This window comes from Carcharodon carcharias, chromosome 2 (assembly GCF_017639515.1).
Source record: "Carcharodon carcharias isolate sCarCar2 chromosome 2, sCarCar2.pri, whole genome shotgun sequence".
In the NCBI taxonomy this organism is placed as follows: domain Eukaryota; kingdom Metazoa; phylum Chordata; class Chondrichthyes; order Lamniformes; family Lamnidae; genus Carcharodon; species Carcharodon carcharias.
The window spans coordinates 159,798,879-159,815,348 of record NC_054468.1 but is presented as its reverse complement, the minus strand read 5'-3'; the positions used below and the strand labels follow the sequence as shown (position 1 = coordinate 159,815,348).

The following is a 16,470-nucleotide window of genomic DNA, read 5'->3' as shown; positions in this document are numbered from 1 at the left end:
TTACTGATCATATCACCTATATTCACGTCTAAATCATTAACGTACAATACAAACAGCAAAGATCCCAGTACAGATCCCTGCGGCACCTTCTACCCCAACAACCCCGAAAAATAAAACAACCTTTTTTCCGTTGGCAATATTTTTACAAATAATAAATGGAGAGGATTCGAAGGAAAGAAAACTTCAATTTTTTCATTGTCTCATGATGTTTCTCCTGGATTGCTTATATTATCAAGGAAGTTAATCTATGATTCTGGGAGACTGTAGACAATCCTGCAGAGTTGACAACACTGCATTCAGGAGAGGTGCTAAAGTGCCTGGTTTGTGGAGGCTGACTTGGCCTTTAAGCATCTGTCAGGTTTGGTACCTATGTAGCATTGGGAATTACCAATTCTGAACAATGCTTGATGGTGACTTAGTTCCAGGATGGAATTTCATTAGAGTTGATCTGTGAGAATTCAAGTAATTGGCACCCTTAAAATTCCCTTCTTAAAAACCAAACTGTTCCCAGAATATTCAGTCATTTTAACATCCTTTCATTTTCTGCCATTGTGATTTCTGGATGTTTTTACAGTCATTAATTAAGGGAGTGATGTCCTTGGGAAGAAATGCCCTGGGGAAATATTAACAGTTGATAAAGCTGAGTTGATGCAAGGAGTTGAACCAAAAGCACCCTGGGTTATGTCATCTTTCTTCACAGATGTTCAGTCCTTGATAAGTTCATTGTTGCCTCTGAGCCAGTACCCTCAGCAATACTCAGACTAATTTTCCGATGGTTTGCACCCAGGAAAAAATTATTCCTGGAAGAGTAATAAAGGAAATTAGGATTGAGACAGGTTGCACTTTGTTATTTTCTTCATTCATGGGGTATCAAGGCCAGCATTTATTGTCCATCCCTAATTACCCTTGAAGACGCTGAATGAGCCACCTTCTGGAATACAACTGAGTAGCTTATTTCAGAGGAGTCAACCACATTGCTGTTTGGAGTCACGCCTGGGTCAGAGTCACATGTAGGCCAAACCAGGTAAGCATGGCAGATTTCCTTCCCTAAGGAACATTATTGAAGCAGATGGGTTTTTATGACAATCTGCTAGTTTAATGACAATCATTACTGAGGCTAGCTTTTTAATTTCATGTTTATTCAATTAAGTGAATTTAAATTCCCCAGCTGGTATCGGATTTGAACTCATGTCACAGGATCATTAGTCCTGGCCTCAGGGCTACTAGTCCAGTACCATAATCACTATGCCACCATACCAGTGTGCCTTTCCCAAAGAGGGACACCTGGTCCTGAGCTTATTTTTAGCTGCACTTGGTAAAGTTGGATCTTGTGCATAAATCACCTACAATCAGGGGATGTCATGGTGGTGAGACCTGAGAATGTATGTAAGACCTGCTTTTACATTCTGAGTTGAACTTGGAGACCTTCTGTCTGCAGATTTCTAACAGTAGTCAAAAGACCCAGGGAAAGCATCCAGTCTTGTAACTGTGTTCTCAGCTCCATCATTGAACCTACAGCAGGAGTGTGATCAATTCAGTTATGTTTTTTGTAGCAATTATGATCACAGTGCATGTATCTAATACCGGTGAGAAAGAAAAACAGCACCCTAACCCTGTGAGCTATTGCTGCCCAAATAAATGTTTCAACAAGTTGGCTAATAGTTTGGGACAAGCTGATGTTAAGATCAGTAGGAGTCCAAAGCCACCAGGATAAATCCAGGTCAAGTGCAATATTCAAAGCCTTTTTTCCTATATTCTTGATATGTGAACATCGTTGACAAAGCCAGCATTTTGTTGCCCATCCTTAATTGCCCTCAATAATGTGGAGGTGAGCTGTCTCCTTGAATTGTGGCAATCCTTGTGGTGTAGGCACACCCATAGTGCTATTAGGAGTTTTTGACCCAGTAAGTGAAAGAACGGCAATATAGTTCGAAGTCAGTCAGAATGGTCAGTGACTTAGAGGGGAACTTATGCGTGATGGTGTTCCCATGCATTTTTTGGTCTTGTAGTTCTAGGTGGTACAGGTCAATGGCTTGGAAGGTGCTGTTGAAGGTGGCTTAATAAATTGCTGCAATCATTCTTATAAATAGTGCATGCTGTGCACTGGTGGTGGAGGGAATGAATATTTACCATAGTGTCTTGGGGTGAGTTCAAACAGGCTACTTTGTCCTGGATGGCAAGCTTTTTGAATGTTGTTGGAACTGCACTCACCCAGGAAACTGGAGAGTATTCCATCACACATCTGGCATGTGCCTTTTTGATGGTGGACAGACTTTGGGGAGATGAGTTATTTCCACAGAATTTCCAGCCTTTTAACTCCTCTTGTAGCCGCAGTATTTATATGGCTGATCCAGTTAAGAGCCTGGTCAATGGTAACCCCAGAATGTTGAAGGTGGGGGAATTCCGTGATGGTAATGCCATTGAATGTTATGGGGAGATGGTTAAATTCTCTTGTTGGTCATTGCCTGGCACTTGTGTGGCATGAATATTACTTGCCACTAATCAGCCCAAGCCTGAATATTGCCCAGGTCTTGTTGCATACAGGCATGGACTGTCAGTATCTGAAGGGTTGAAATCATCAGTGAACATACTTCTGACCTTATGTTGGAAGGAAGGTTATTGATGAAGCAGATGAAGATGGCTGGGCCTACCCTGGGAACTTTTGCAGCGATGTACAAGGACTGATATAATTGACCTGTAACAATCATCTTCCTTTGTGCTAGGTATGTTAAATGGCTGCTGGGCAGCCAGTATTGGCAGGGATGCATTCCCTGCTGACTCTTCAGGTGACGAGTTAAGAAACCTTGCCATCTGAAAAATTCTGCCCCATGTATGTTTCAATTAGATCGCCTTTCATTCCTTCAGAAAATATCGGCTAAATCAACTCAATTTCTCCTCATAGGACAATCCTGTAATTTCAGGAACCAGTCTAGAGAACCTTTGGTGCACTCCTCAGAAAGGTATGCCCTTTCTTACCTAAGGAAAGCAAAATTGCACACACAGCTCCACATCTGGTCTCAACAATGTCCTATATAATTGTGGTAAGACTTTGTTTTTATACTGCAATCCATTTGTGACAAAAACTGACATACCATTTGGCTTTCTAACTGCTTCCTGTGCTCTCCTGTTAACTTTTTATGATTCATGTACAGGGATACCCATGTCCCTTTGAAGGCAAAGGTGTTCCAGTCGCTCACAATTCAAAAAGTATTCTTTTTTTCATTGTTCCTACCAATGTTGATAACTTCACATTTCACCACAATGTGTTCCATCTGCTAATGCAACCTGTCAGCTGTGACTCAGTTGGGCAGCACTTTCGCCTTTGAGTCACAAGTTTCGAGTTCAATTCCCACAGATCATCTCATTATCACATTGCTGTTCATGGGAGTTTGCTGTGTGCAAATTGGCTGCTGCATTTCCTCCATTACAGTAATGATAACACCTCATTGACTGTAAAGCACTTTAAAAAGTCCGATGGTCATGAAAAGCATTAGATAAATGCAAGAGTTTTTTCTTTTTTTCTTTTTTATTTTCAGAATGGCTCGACAGTTCCGTGACGGCATGCTCGCTTGTGTCATGGATGATGGTGAATCTTCTGACCCACTCCCACTTACTCATGGAGTTAAACAGGGCTGCATGCCAACGCCAACCATCTTCTTGTTTTTTTCTCTGCCTTACCCTCTGATGCCTTCCATTATGGTGATGCTGACATCAAAATCAGATATTGCATGGTGGGAATCTTCTCCATCTGAGATGACACCAGGCAAAGACCAAGGTCTCCAAGGAGATATTTATAATTTCCTGTTTGCCAATGACTGTGCACTAGTTGTTGGTTCAGTATTGGACATGCAATGCAGCATGTCCAAAGTCTTTAGAGCAATATTTCTGTCCACTCTGCCCTACCCCTGTAAGATTTGGACTGCGTCATGCCAAGAAGCTCAGCCATTTTCACTTGAGCTGCCCTCAGAAGCTTCTGAAGATCAGCTGGCAAGACAAAATACTCGACACTGAGGGGGTTCACTTCAAGCTGACATGCCAAACAATCACAATTCAGTTGGGCTGGTCATGTAACCAGAATTTTCTGACACTCGCTCACCTTCAAAGTGAACCTTCAATGAAGAACTTAAGTCTGGAATGCGCTTTCATGGTGATCAAAGGAAGTGCTACGAGGACACTCTGAAGGCTTCACTTAGGAATTTTGGTATTGACTTTGAGTGCTGGGAGAAGCTCACCCGGGATTGCTGCACCTGGCACCTGAAAGAGAGCGCATATCTGAGGCAGAGAGAGAACGCAGGGAGAAGAAACCCTGAGCCAACAATTCATCCAAAATTCAATCATCTGTGGCATCCAGTCCTATTTGCAGCAGAACGTCCTGGGTGCAGATCAGCTTTAGCAGTCATCTATGTATTCACCGGAGCCCTACCAAACACCAGGTGAAGAATGTGGTCATTTTTGCCTCAAAGGACGAACAAGACTTTCCCACCTAACTTCAGCAAACTTGGATATGTTACACTCAGTCCCTTCACCTAAGCCATTAATTAGATTGTAAATAGTTGAGACCCAGGAACTGATCCTTGCAGTATCCCAGTAGCTGCAGACTGCCAACCTGAAAATATCCCATTTGTACTTGCTCTGTTTTCTGTCCATTGACCCATCTTCAGTCCATGTTAACATATTGCCCCCTCATGTATTTTAACGGATATTATTTACTTATATAGAGCTTATGATTCACACCTAAGTTACAGCCACTAATTCAGCTTCCTGTTGAAAGACTTAATCAAAATGAGAGCACATAGTTTTCAGCCAGTCTAATAACATGGAGATTTGGTGAACAGGTAGGAAATAATGAAGAAATAAATTTGGTGAATAGAGTAGGAATAATGGGCATGTACACAAATTGGCTGGATGTAACTTGTGGTGCCCCCTAGGCATCAATGTTGGGGCCACAGTTTTTCACTCTTTTTAAATGACTTGGATAAAGGAATAAAGAGCTCTGTGTTTAAGTTTACTGATAATGCCAAGTTAGATGACACCGTAAATAGTGTAGGCGGCAGCAGAAAGGTGCACAGGAGCATTGATATGAGTTGGCAAGCTGTGGCAGATGGAGTTCAAAGTGGGGAAGCATGAAGCCTTCTGCAGTAGACAGAAAAATTATGATCCAGGTATTTTCTAAATTCTGAGAAACTAGAAACTGTAAGGAAGAAGAGAGATTTGGGAGTCTAACAGCAGAAATATTTAACATCAATGGACAAGTATAAAAAATAATTTGAAAAGCCAATGGGATATCTCAAGGGGGCTGGAATGTAAAGGAATGAAAGTTATGTTACAGCTATATTAAGCTCTGATCAAACCTCATTTAGAGCACTGCATTTGATTCTGGGTACTACACCTCAGGAAGAATATAACAGCCTTGGAGGCAGGTTCACCAGAAGTATATCTGGGCTAAAAGGATTAAATTATGAGGAAAGGTTGCATAGACTAGACCTGCATGTGATTTAACATAGAAAATGGAGGGGCAATGAGATCTGGAGCTAAGTAGCCCTGGCACAACCTAAATTGAACATTGGTGAGCAGGTTATTGATGAGTAAATACCACTTGAAAGCATTATCAATTGCACCTTGCCAATCATTAAGATTGGCGGCAAGCAGCTATGTTGGATTTGTCATGCTTCTTATAGACAAGACATGACTGGGAAATTTTCCATTTTGTCAAGTAGATGCCAGTGTTGTGGCTGTATTGGAACAGCTCTCTATGGGCGAGGCTACTACTGAAGTACAAGTCTCCAGCTTTCCAGCTAGGATGCTGTCAGGCCCTGTGGCCTTTGCTGTATCCAGTACATTCAGCCATTTCTTGATATCACATGGAGTGATTCAAATCGGCCAACTGGCATCTGTGATGCTGAGGATCTCAGGAGAAAATCACTGGCACTTCTAGCTGAAAGTGTTTGCAAATGCTTCAGCCTTGTCTTTTGCACTGATGTGGTGGTCTGTGCCGTCATTGAGAATATGAATGCTTGTGGAGGCTTCTCTTCCATGAAGCTATATAATTGTCCACCACTGTTCACAACTGGATGTGGCAGGACGATTTGCTCTGACCCCTAATTGTGAAATTGTTTTGCTCTGTCTATAGAATGCTGCTTCCACTGTTTAGCATGCATGAATTCCTATATTGCAGCTCCACCAGGGTGGCACCTCATTTTTAGTTTTGCCTCATATTCGTCCTGGCATGCTGTCCTACACTCCTCATTGAACCAGGGTTGGTCCCCTGGTTTGATGGAAATGGTGGAGATGGGATATGCCGGGCCATGAAGTTACAAATTGTGATGGAATCCAATCATGCTGGTAGCCTATTACAGACAAAGAAGGTGATATATGCTTAGAGGAACAGAACAAGGCTTGAATACTTAATGAACATGTTGGTCTAGATCTTCCAGTGTCTGGATTGTTGGAGACTGGACATTACCCCCAAGATCGGCTTCGGGACCCCGCAGAGGTCCGGACGCAGTGACCCTGTGGGAATTGTCTAGTAAGTTTGAAGTTGTGATGGACAATTCCCCTGCTCCCCTCCAAAGAAAAGTTTTTGACTCTGGCTTCAGACAGTTCCATGGTACTTAGTTGTATAGTTACCCAGGAAATGTTAGACAGAAAAGTCCCAGTCTAACCCTGGGTATCTATACAACTGATGCACCTCCCATTATGCTGACTCCCTCTCCTGACCCACTGACTCCCCACTCCCCCTCCCGACTTACCCCCAAAACACCCTGATGCTCCCATCAACCCACTCCCCATTACCCGACCAGCCCCCACGACCCAACTACGTCCCAACCTGACAACCCCTCCTGACAAGTCCCGACTAACACCCAACTCACCTACGCACTCACCCAACCTACCACATTACCTGCCACCCTGTCCACTTGCACACCTACACATTCATCCATTCACTCATACATATTCGCTAACGCGCTGAAAACCTCTTTAAAAGTACCAGAGCTTTTCTGTGTGTTAGTGAACACTAAGCAGAATAGTGCAGCTAGTGTCAGAAAAAGGGGATGTGACTTGTCTTCACCCTGACAATCCAGCACTACAAGGAAGCAGTTCGATGGATGGTGCTGGATGACTGGAAAGTGACAAATATAGCATCCTTGCACAAGAAACTGTGTGAGGATATTCCTAGCAACAATGTGCCGGTCAGTTTAACATCAACGACGGGTAAGGTTTCAGAAATATTAATGAAGGAAAGAATTAACAGGTACTTGGAGAGCTTTGAGTTTATTAAGGACAGCCAGCATTGGTTTGTAAAAGTCATTTCGTTTTGATAAAGTAGCAGTGTTGATGAAGAGAAAGCAAAGGATTTTAAGAAAGCATTTGGCAAAGTACCATATATTGAGGCTCCAGCAATCGGATGGTCAGTATTAACTTGGATTTTAAAAAATTGGCTTAACAATCGTAAACAGTGAGTCATGGTAAATGGTTGTTTTCAGCTGGAGAATGGTAGACAGTGGTGCTCTGCAAGCGTCAATGCTAGGACCACTGCTTTTTTTGATATATGTAAATGACTTGGATATTAGAATACAAAGTAAAGTTTCAAAATTTGTTGATTATACCAAATTTGTAAGTGTGGCAAACAGTGAGGATGATACTAATTGAGCGCAGCAGGCCATAGGGTACCAGAATGGGCAAACAAGTGGCTGATGGAATTTTTTACAGAGAAGTGTGAGCTGATACATTTTGGCAGAAGATTTAAGAACTGGCAATATAGACTAAATGGCACAGTCCTAAAAAGTATACAGGAACAGAAGGACCTGATAGTTCACTTGAATAGATCTTTGAAGGCAGCAGGACATATTGAGAGAGTAGTCAGCAAAATATATGGGATCTTGGCCTTCATAAATAGAGGTACTGAGTACAAAACCAGGAAAGTTATGCTAAACCTTTTTAAAGCTCTGATTAGGCCACAACTAGAGTGTTGTGCCCAGTTCTGGTCGTCACACTTCAGGAAGGATTTATGGGTCTTTGCGGAGGAGATTTACCAGATTGGTTCCAGGGATGAGGGATTTTAGCTACAAGGTCAGGTTGGAGAAACTGGGGTTCTTCTCCTTGGAGCAAAGGTGGTTGAGGAGAAAAATTTATAGAGGTGTACAAGATTTTGACAGGTTTAGGTAAGGTCATTTAGGAAAAAAAGCTGTTCCCATTAGCTTATGTTGTAAGGACACAGATTTGAGGTTTTGGGCGAGAGATACATGGATGGTGTGAGGAAGAACTTTATTACACTGAGTGATAATGATTTGGAACTAGCTGCCAATGAAGGTGGTGGAAGAGGAAACAGCCCATGATTTCAAGCAGTAATTGGATTGGCACTCGAGAAAAATAAATTTGCAAGGATAAAGTGGGGATTGGGGCTAACTGGATTGTTCTACAGAGATCCAGTTTTGAGACAAATGGTTTCCTCCTTTGACAGTATGACTCTGAATTTATGCTGCTGCTGATGGCCCGCAGCATCTCGTGGATGCCCAGTTTGTAGCTGTAAGATCCATTTTGAATCTGACTCTGAAAGGGGCAGCAAACATTGGTGGGAATTGTTTATAGGCCGCCAAGTGGTAGTGATAATGTTGGGCACAGTATAAATCAGGAAATTAGAGGTGCATGTAACATGGGTAATACAGTAATAATGGACGACTTCAATTTACACAAACTGGGTTAGCCAAATCAACACACATGCTTTGGGAGATTAATTCCTGGAAAATGTATGAGATGCGTTTCTGGAGTAATACATTGAGCCAACTAGGGTTCAGGCTATTTTGTATTTAATGTTGTGTAATGAGAAAGGCTAATTAATAACCTTGCTGTAAAGGAGCCTTTGGGAACTAATGACCCTAATGTGATAGAATTTTGCATTAAGTTTGAATGTGACATAGTTCATTATGAAATTAGGGTCTTAGATCTGTAGAAGGGGAATTAAGAAGATATGAGGGGCAAGTTGCCTATGGTGGATTGGGAAAACACACTATTTCAGGAAATACTACATGGCCTAAAATGGATATACATTCCTCTAAGGCACAAACCCGAAAAGGGAAATCAACTGTTATTGACAAAAGAAGTGAAGGAAATGCCTTATAAGTATGCCAGAAAAAGTGGTAAGCCTGAGGATTGGGAGAGATTTAGAAACCACCAAAGGAGGACCAAGAAACTGATTAAGAAATGGAAAAGAGAATATGAATGAAAACCAGCAGAAGACAAATAGAAGAACTGAAATAGCTTCTTTAGGTGCGTGAAAAGGAAAAGATTAGCTCGGACAAATGCGGGCCCATTGTGAGTGGAGACAGGAGAGTTTGTACTGGAGAACAGAGAAATAGTGGGAAAACTAAACAGTTACATTGTGTCTATCTTCATGAAGAAGATACAGCAAATGTCCCAGAAATACTAGGCAACCAAGGGACTTGTGAAACTGAGGAACTAAAAGAAATCAGTATTAATAAAGAGATTGTACTTGAAAAATTAATTGGATTGAAGGTTGATAAATTCACTGGACCAGATAAGCTTCATCCCAAAGTGCTGAAGGAGGTGGCTAGGGAAATAGTGGATGCATTGGTGATTATCTTTCAAAATTCTTTCAATTCTGGAAAGGTTCCTGCAGACTGGAAAGTAGCAAATGTAATCCCACTAATTAAGAAGGGAGGAAGAGGGAGAATTACCTGTTTGTTTGACATCAAAAGTAGGAAATATGTTAGAATCTGTTATAAAGAATGTGACAACTGGACATTTAGAAAAGAATGGTAAAATTGGGCAGAGTCAGCATGGATTTATGAAAGGGAAATCATGTTTGACAAACTTGTTGGTGTTCTTCAAGGATGTTACTTGCAGCATAGATAAAGGAGAAGCAGTGAATGTGAGAAGGATGCACAGAGGCCTCAAGAGGACTTAGACAAGCCAGATGAATAGGCTAGAACATGGTAGATGGAATATATGTGAATAAGTGTGAAGTTGTTCACTTTGGTAGAAAGAACAAGAAGGCAGAATTTTTCTTAAATTGTGAGAGGTTGGGAAGTACAAGTGTCCAAATGGATTTGGGGTCCTTGTTCATGAGTCACTAAAAGATAGCATGCTAGTGCAGTACTCAGTTAGGTATGGTATGTTGGCCTTCATTGCAAGGGGATTTGAGCACAGGAGTAAGGATGTCTTGCTGCAGTTATATAGAGCCTTGGTGAGACCTCACCTTTGATATTGTGCACAGTTTTGGCCTCCTTATCCAGGGAAGGATATACTTGCCATAGAAGGAATGCAATGGAGGTTCACCAGATCAATCTTTGGGATGGCAGGATTGTCTTATGAGGAGAGATTGAGAAGACTAGGTCTGTATTCCCTGAAGTTTCAAAGGATGAGGGTGACCTCATTGAAACTTACAAAATTCTTACAGGGTGGATGTAGATCCAATGTTTCCTCTAGTTGGTGAAACTAAAACCAGGGGAGGTTTCCTTGCCTGTGGTTGACCTGATGGCATGAGACATGATGGAGTCTGGAGTCAATATTGAGTGGTTTACTCCCAACCTACACATCACTGTTCTGCCACCTTTGCTAATGGAGGTGTCTGGAGCATTAGTTGGAAAGTATGGTTTGGTGACTATGATTGTGTCAGGCTGCTGCTTGTCTCATCTGTGGGACAGATCTTCCATTTTTTTCACAAGTCCCCATGTGATTGTGAGGAGGAGTTTGCAGGATCAGTTGGGCTGGGAGTGACCTTTTAGTGTCTGGTGCTTTGTTTGTTGGCAGGCAGTTCATCCAGTATTATTCTTAGAACTTTTCCTAGTGGCTTAATACAACTGAGTGGCTTGCTCAGCCTTTCCAGAGGACAGTTTGGAATCAACCACATTGTGTGGGTCTAGAGTCACATGTAGGCCAAACCAGATAAGGATGGCAGATTTCCTTCCATAAAGGGCGTTAAGCTGAATGATCTACTCCTGTTCCAATGCTCCTAAGTAAATGGTGAATTTTGGTAACCTTTTTAATTGTTCAAGTCATTACAACTGACTTGACTACATATATGTTGTCTATATGTATGCGCTGAACAGGTACTGCTGCATAGCAGTCAATAGTAGGAACCCTGGCTAATCGTTTCTCTAATTTGGAGACACTAAAGTGAGTTGTGGGCTAAATCTGGAATCATTCCAGCTGCGACAAATTGAAATAGCATAGACCAAAAATTGAACTTGGACCATTTTGGTTGTATAACTCAGCCATTGACAGCATGAACCAGCTGAAACATTGGGGTAAAGAAAGTCACCATTTAAATGCATGTTTTTTTCCTTCATATACTTCACATACTAACATCATGCTAAGTAGGTCATTTGACGGAGATTGCTCTTTATTCAGGATTCTATTTTTGCTTGTTAAACAGGCTTACAAGGGCATTCATCCAGCTGACTCTGTAAATGGAGCTTCAAAATCAGATGAATTTCAAGGACACATAGTCAGAATTCCTTCGTGTGGCAAGAACTTCCATTTCTTTGAAGGGGTGGGTGAGGTTACTAGACAATAAGGTAAAAGGATTTCATTCCCTTCAAGGGAATGTTAAAGGAAAGATGGGCATATAAAAAAAAATTGAGGTATAACAACCACACCAAAACCTCACAGATTCACACCTCACTTGTGTCACTTCCTGTTTGCAACTCTTAACTTGGTTCAATATCATTTTAAATTGAATATATTGGTATCTAAATTGTTTCAAAACTTATTTTTCATTACAGTCCATCCCATCTTCAGTCTCAGCTACAGGAGCAGCAAATGGTAATTCATCTGTAAGTAGCTGTTTGCATTTCAAAATCTATTTTGACGCCATCAGCCAAGTTGATTTTGTGTATTTAAACTGTTGCTGTATGGCATCAGTGTGAACGTTCATTTACAGGCAACAGGATGTTCACTGAAATCCTGCTAATTGATTTCTTTTGTGTGGTGCATCAGTAGCAGTCAGATATTAGTGAAAGGTTTCCTGATTGAACTGGCTGCATGCATAAAAAGTGCTTCAAACGTTTGTGATCTATGAAGCCAAATGCTGCAACTTATTTGTCTTATCTTCACAGGTTGCATTACGTTCAGTTAGAAGGAAGACTCAAGGTAACTTTCTTGTACTGCGCATCTAGTATAATTTGTTAGATCGTAAGAAAGAGTAGTGGACTGGGTCCAGCTGCTGTTATAATTATAATGATTTGAAGAGTCATGGTTATTTGATCATTTTGTATTTAAAGATAACATTTCAACACATTGTGCATGAATTCAAATAATTTATTTGGTTTGACAGTCCACTGTAGACTGAGTTTAGAGTGCTCAAATGAACTTGTTATTTATAGGAAACTCAACAATGAGCAGACGAAGGATTTCCTGCAAAGACCTTGGTCAGGCAGACTTCCAGGGATGGCTCTATAAGAAGAAAACCAACAAGGGCTTAATTGGCACCAAATGGAAAAAATATTGGTTTGTGCTGAAAGGGACCCACCTGTATTGGTATACAAACCAGTGTGTGAGTATATGTAATGTCAATTTAACTGAATATTTCTGTGTCTCCAGTTAAGTTCAAGTTTGACTTGAGATTTGTAATCTGGTATTTGAATAACATGAGAGCAGTGTATCTATTATTTGAATTAGTTTAGGAACTAAGGCAAACAGAAGTACATTGCTTGCATGGTAGAAAAAAGGGAAATTGTTGGGACCATCTTGCAAACTTCTAGTTACCAGTTCAAGAGGTTGATTAACTGCTCATTGTCTTAGCTGTAGCTCGGCAGACTGAGACAGAGCCAGGCAGGCTGGGGTAGAAAACAAACGTGTACATTTAAGTAATAAAGATGTGCAAGAGCAAACATTAAGCACATTCATTAGCTGAGCAAATACTGTGTATATGATGTAACCACTAAGAGGAGTTGGATCATGTAACTAATATTGATCTGACAGATATTCCCCAAATATTACATTATAAAAACTTAAAACTCTGATAATACTCAGCAGGCCCAGGCTTTCTTGACAGATGCTTCAATGCCACTGGGCTGAATTAAGCTCAGGTTTACAGATTTTGCAAACGGGACATTGATGCCAAAGCTAAAAAGATGTGGTGAGCAACAGACATCACTAGAGGTGCACTACTTCAAGGAGCCAAAGAGTTTGAGGAGAGGTAGTTGTGAGAGTAGAAAGTGGAACATACATTAGGCTTCAAGTAATAAAACTGTGCAGGTTCATAGTCTGATATGTTTTGCAGCTCACCATCTGTGACAAGGACTCTGCTCATGAACAGTAACCAAACTGCTTTGGTGCTTTGTCAGATGGTTGCCATATACTTGTGCAATAAATAAACATTCAAAGCATCTTGCTGGAATCTTCGTTTGCCATGAATACTCAGTAAAGAAAAAACACAACCCAGTAATTAATCAGTATGATAACCATTTATCTTCCCCTAGTTGCTGATTCATGTCAATTTCCAAAATGAAGCGATTTGCTTGAAGCTAGCTGCTTCTCCCTCATAAGTAGCACAGCCCATAAAGCAGATGAGAAAGATTAACAAACGTCTTTATTAACAGAACTGTTGAAGTCATTGACATGAAGTATCTATGTGAATTAAAAGTCTGGTCAAGCACCTTGAATCTAGAATCTGGTGGTTTCATAGTTAAAATCTGAAAGAAGGAACATTGTTTTTATGGTATATTGATATTCTCCTACAAGTTCAACATTGGTGCAAATCTGAATATTAAATTTGCAGAACACATTTAACATCACCTGTAAATCTGGACTTCAAATTAGCTGCAAAGGCCCAACCTACATTAAAGTGAAGCTGAGTGAAACTTCCTTCACCAGTGAATGGATTCAAACTGTGTTTATGCCATAACTGCAGCCTGGTGAGAAGCAAAATTGCTTTGCATTGATGCTACAATTGCAGTGCAAATATATCCTTTATAACATGACAGAGAACAGTGTTGACATTTCTGAAATAGGCTGTGTTTTGAAAATTGACAGGAATTGTTAACTTCATAAATTAATTTCTCTATACCAAAGATTCACCTTGTGCAATCGATACAATATTTACAGAGCAAGCTTTACATTGTGTAAAATTACCTAAATGTTAGTTGCAACATTTTATCATTTTGACAAAATGTGTCAGCACATGTATCTGTGTACAAAGCTGATCAAGGTCTTTCAAGAATGCAGGAATATTTGGAAATTTAACTAAAGTTACACCAGGGTTAAAGCACTTGTAAAAAGAATACTGTAAATTAAGAATATGTCTTTTGCTTTGTTGTCTACTTGAATTTGAACTATAGAATATTTTGAATGTATAAGGTAAAATACCATTGCATAAGTTTAGAAGAGCATTAATTCCTCACTGGCTCATTGCTAGAATACCTTAAGGCAATAAGAGATCAGTGAGAATTAAAAGATATGTTGGATAGCCCCTGAAAACAGCCATGGGAATCTTAATTTGTGATAAACCCATGTTTGTTGAGTGTGATACAGACTGCACACTAATTTGCTGTTGTGGCTACAATGGTTGACAGATTTCATTGAAGATACCCTTACTGAACTGCGGACTTCTCACTGTTCCCAACTGATATAATTGTTCCTTCAAAGTTTTGGGTGGATATGGCTTCCTGGTGAGAGTCCTTCTCCCACTCTCCTCTGTCTTTGAGTAATTTGTCCAGCTCTGTGTGGCCTTCTGTTCATTCTCCCTGTCTTGCTGTATTCCAAGGGGAATGCCTGCTGGTGCACCATTTCTAGGGGCAACTGGTTTGTGCAGAAGCCTTGAAATCAGAAAAATTCCTTCACCTGCCACACCACTCCCTGTAGACTTTTACAACTTGAAACAAATACAGAAAGTATTGAAGACTTGTAGAAATGTACCCACAGCCAGAATAAATCAACCAGCAACTAACCTTAAATAACACTGGTGAGGTGGTGCTTTCTGCTGCTGAATAAGTGTTTAGTTGGGCAAGGTTAGGGGAGGACGTTAACTGGAACATGGAGTTCCAAAATGGCAGTGCTGGTGTCAAATCAGATCTGGCTAATTTGTACACTTCTGGTGGATGTTTGGGTGCTAATGCCTTTGTCATTGTGGTGTTGGTGCAATTTTCCCCACAAGTGTGTGCATGCACTGTGGACATCATTTTGGAGCAATATGGGCACTCGTAGTTTTAACAAGTCCCATTTCTCACCTAAATGTCTCTTTTATCTGTTAAAATATGCACCATAGATGTTCAAAATACTCCATAAATTGTTCATTTCACAACCAACCGGTTGCAGAGTCTAGGTTCAAGGCTAAACAGACCTAAGTGGAAGGAGTGTTATGAACTCTATTCCAAACCAAAGGATGCTGCTGAATTCACAGTGGTGGTGGGGTGGAGGGAGTGGGGCAGGGGGGTTTTTGAAGGAGAAGGATGATGAGAGAGATATCATCTGTTGCATTGCTCACCCATATTTATATTGTGAATTGGTCAATTACAATTTGAGATAGATCATCTTTGAGTATTCTATTGCTCAGACTGTGCCTTACTATTTAAAAGGTGTGTAGGGAATTGCTGTGCTTTCTGTGATAGGAGTTTTAGTTATTATAACAGCTTAGTGTAACTTGCTTTCAAGTATTTCCCAATTATTACAGTGGTATAATTTGTTGTTTGGTCCATTTTAAAGTAAAATTTTAGAGCAGAAATTGAACAAAAAATAGTTCTAGGCAAACAGTCTCATTGCGTTGATGATAATTGAGCTCCTCTTTGCTAAATGTTAACCAATTCTGCCTTTTCCATAGGCAGAGAAAGCTGAAGGTTTCATTAATTTATCTGAGTTCAAGATTGATCAATGGATGGAGTGCAAAAGGAAACAGTAAGTAATGCAGTAATTAATATGTACAATCAGTAATGAAACCCATACCTTAACCAGTTTGTATTCAACAAGTTCTTGCATTTTTATAATACTTTTCATGTGATACAACATTCCAAAATGGGGTTTAGAGAATCTATAGCAGGGAGTGAGGGTAGGGGAAATAACTGGAGACATTCTCATAATTGAAGTTTTTGAGAAACTCTTTGAGGTGAGAAAGAAATTAAAACACAGTTAGGTTCAGAATGAAAAGTCCAATACAGGGCCAAGGTCCCTGAAGGTTCTAATACCCTTGGAGAAGAGGGTTAATGGCTTTTGGAGCAGCAGAAACAGAATTTAGGGTTGGAGAAGATTACAAATGCCACCAAGGATTCGAAAATGAGGACAAATATTTTGAATTTGCAGTGCTTGGATGTATAGCATAAACACAGGCTGCTGAGAGCAGGGATACAATTTTACGGAAGCTGATGGACACCGGTGTGATCCACAACAAACATGTCTGCAGTAAGTGTCTACGGCCCAAGGAGCTTCAGCTCAGAGTCAATGACTGGAGGCCAAGCAACAGATAATATGATGCATCAGGGAGAGGATAAGTTACCTAGACACTATGTTTCAGAAGGCAGT

General features: G+C 40.6%; 1 protein-coding gene across 8 annotated transcripts in view; it reads left to right on the top strand.

Moving 5' to 3' along the window:
• ipcef1 (interaction protein for cytohesin exchange factors 1) overlaps nt 1-16,470 on the top strand; it is a 159,774-nt gene that overhangs the window by 58,416 nt on the left and 84,888 nt on the right. For 2 of the 8 annotated variants that reach the window (XM_041214202.1, XM_041214196.1), the window contains exons 2-6: nt 2,903-3,041; nt 11,742-11,792; nt 12,075-12,108; nt 12,342-12,511; nt 15,776-15,849. In XM_041214202.1, the coding sequence (XP_041070136.1) occupies nt 3,024-3,041; nt 11,742-11,792; nt 12,075-12,108; nt 12,342-12,511; nt 15,776-15,849 (347 nt within the window). In that variant the 5' untranslated portion in view covers nt 2,903-3,023. Of the gene's footprint in view, nt 1-2,902; nt 3,042-3,536; nt 4,434-6,482; nt 6,527-11,517; nt 11,535-11,741; nt 11,793-12,074; nt 12,109-12,341; nt 12,512-15,775; nt 15,850-16,470 lie in introns of those variants that run through there. The other 6 variants (XM_041214188.1, XM_041214215.1, XM_041214207.1 and 3 more) reach the window with 5 other exon arrangements.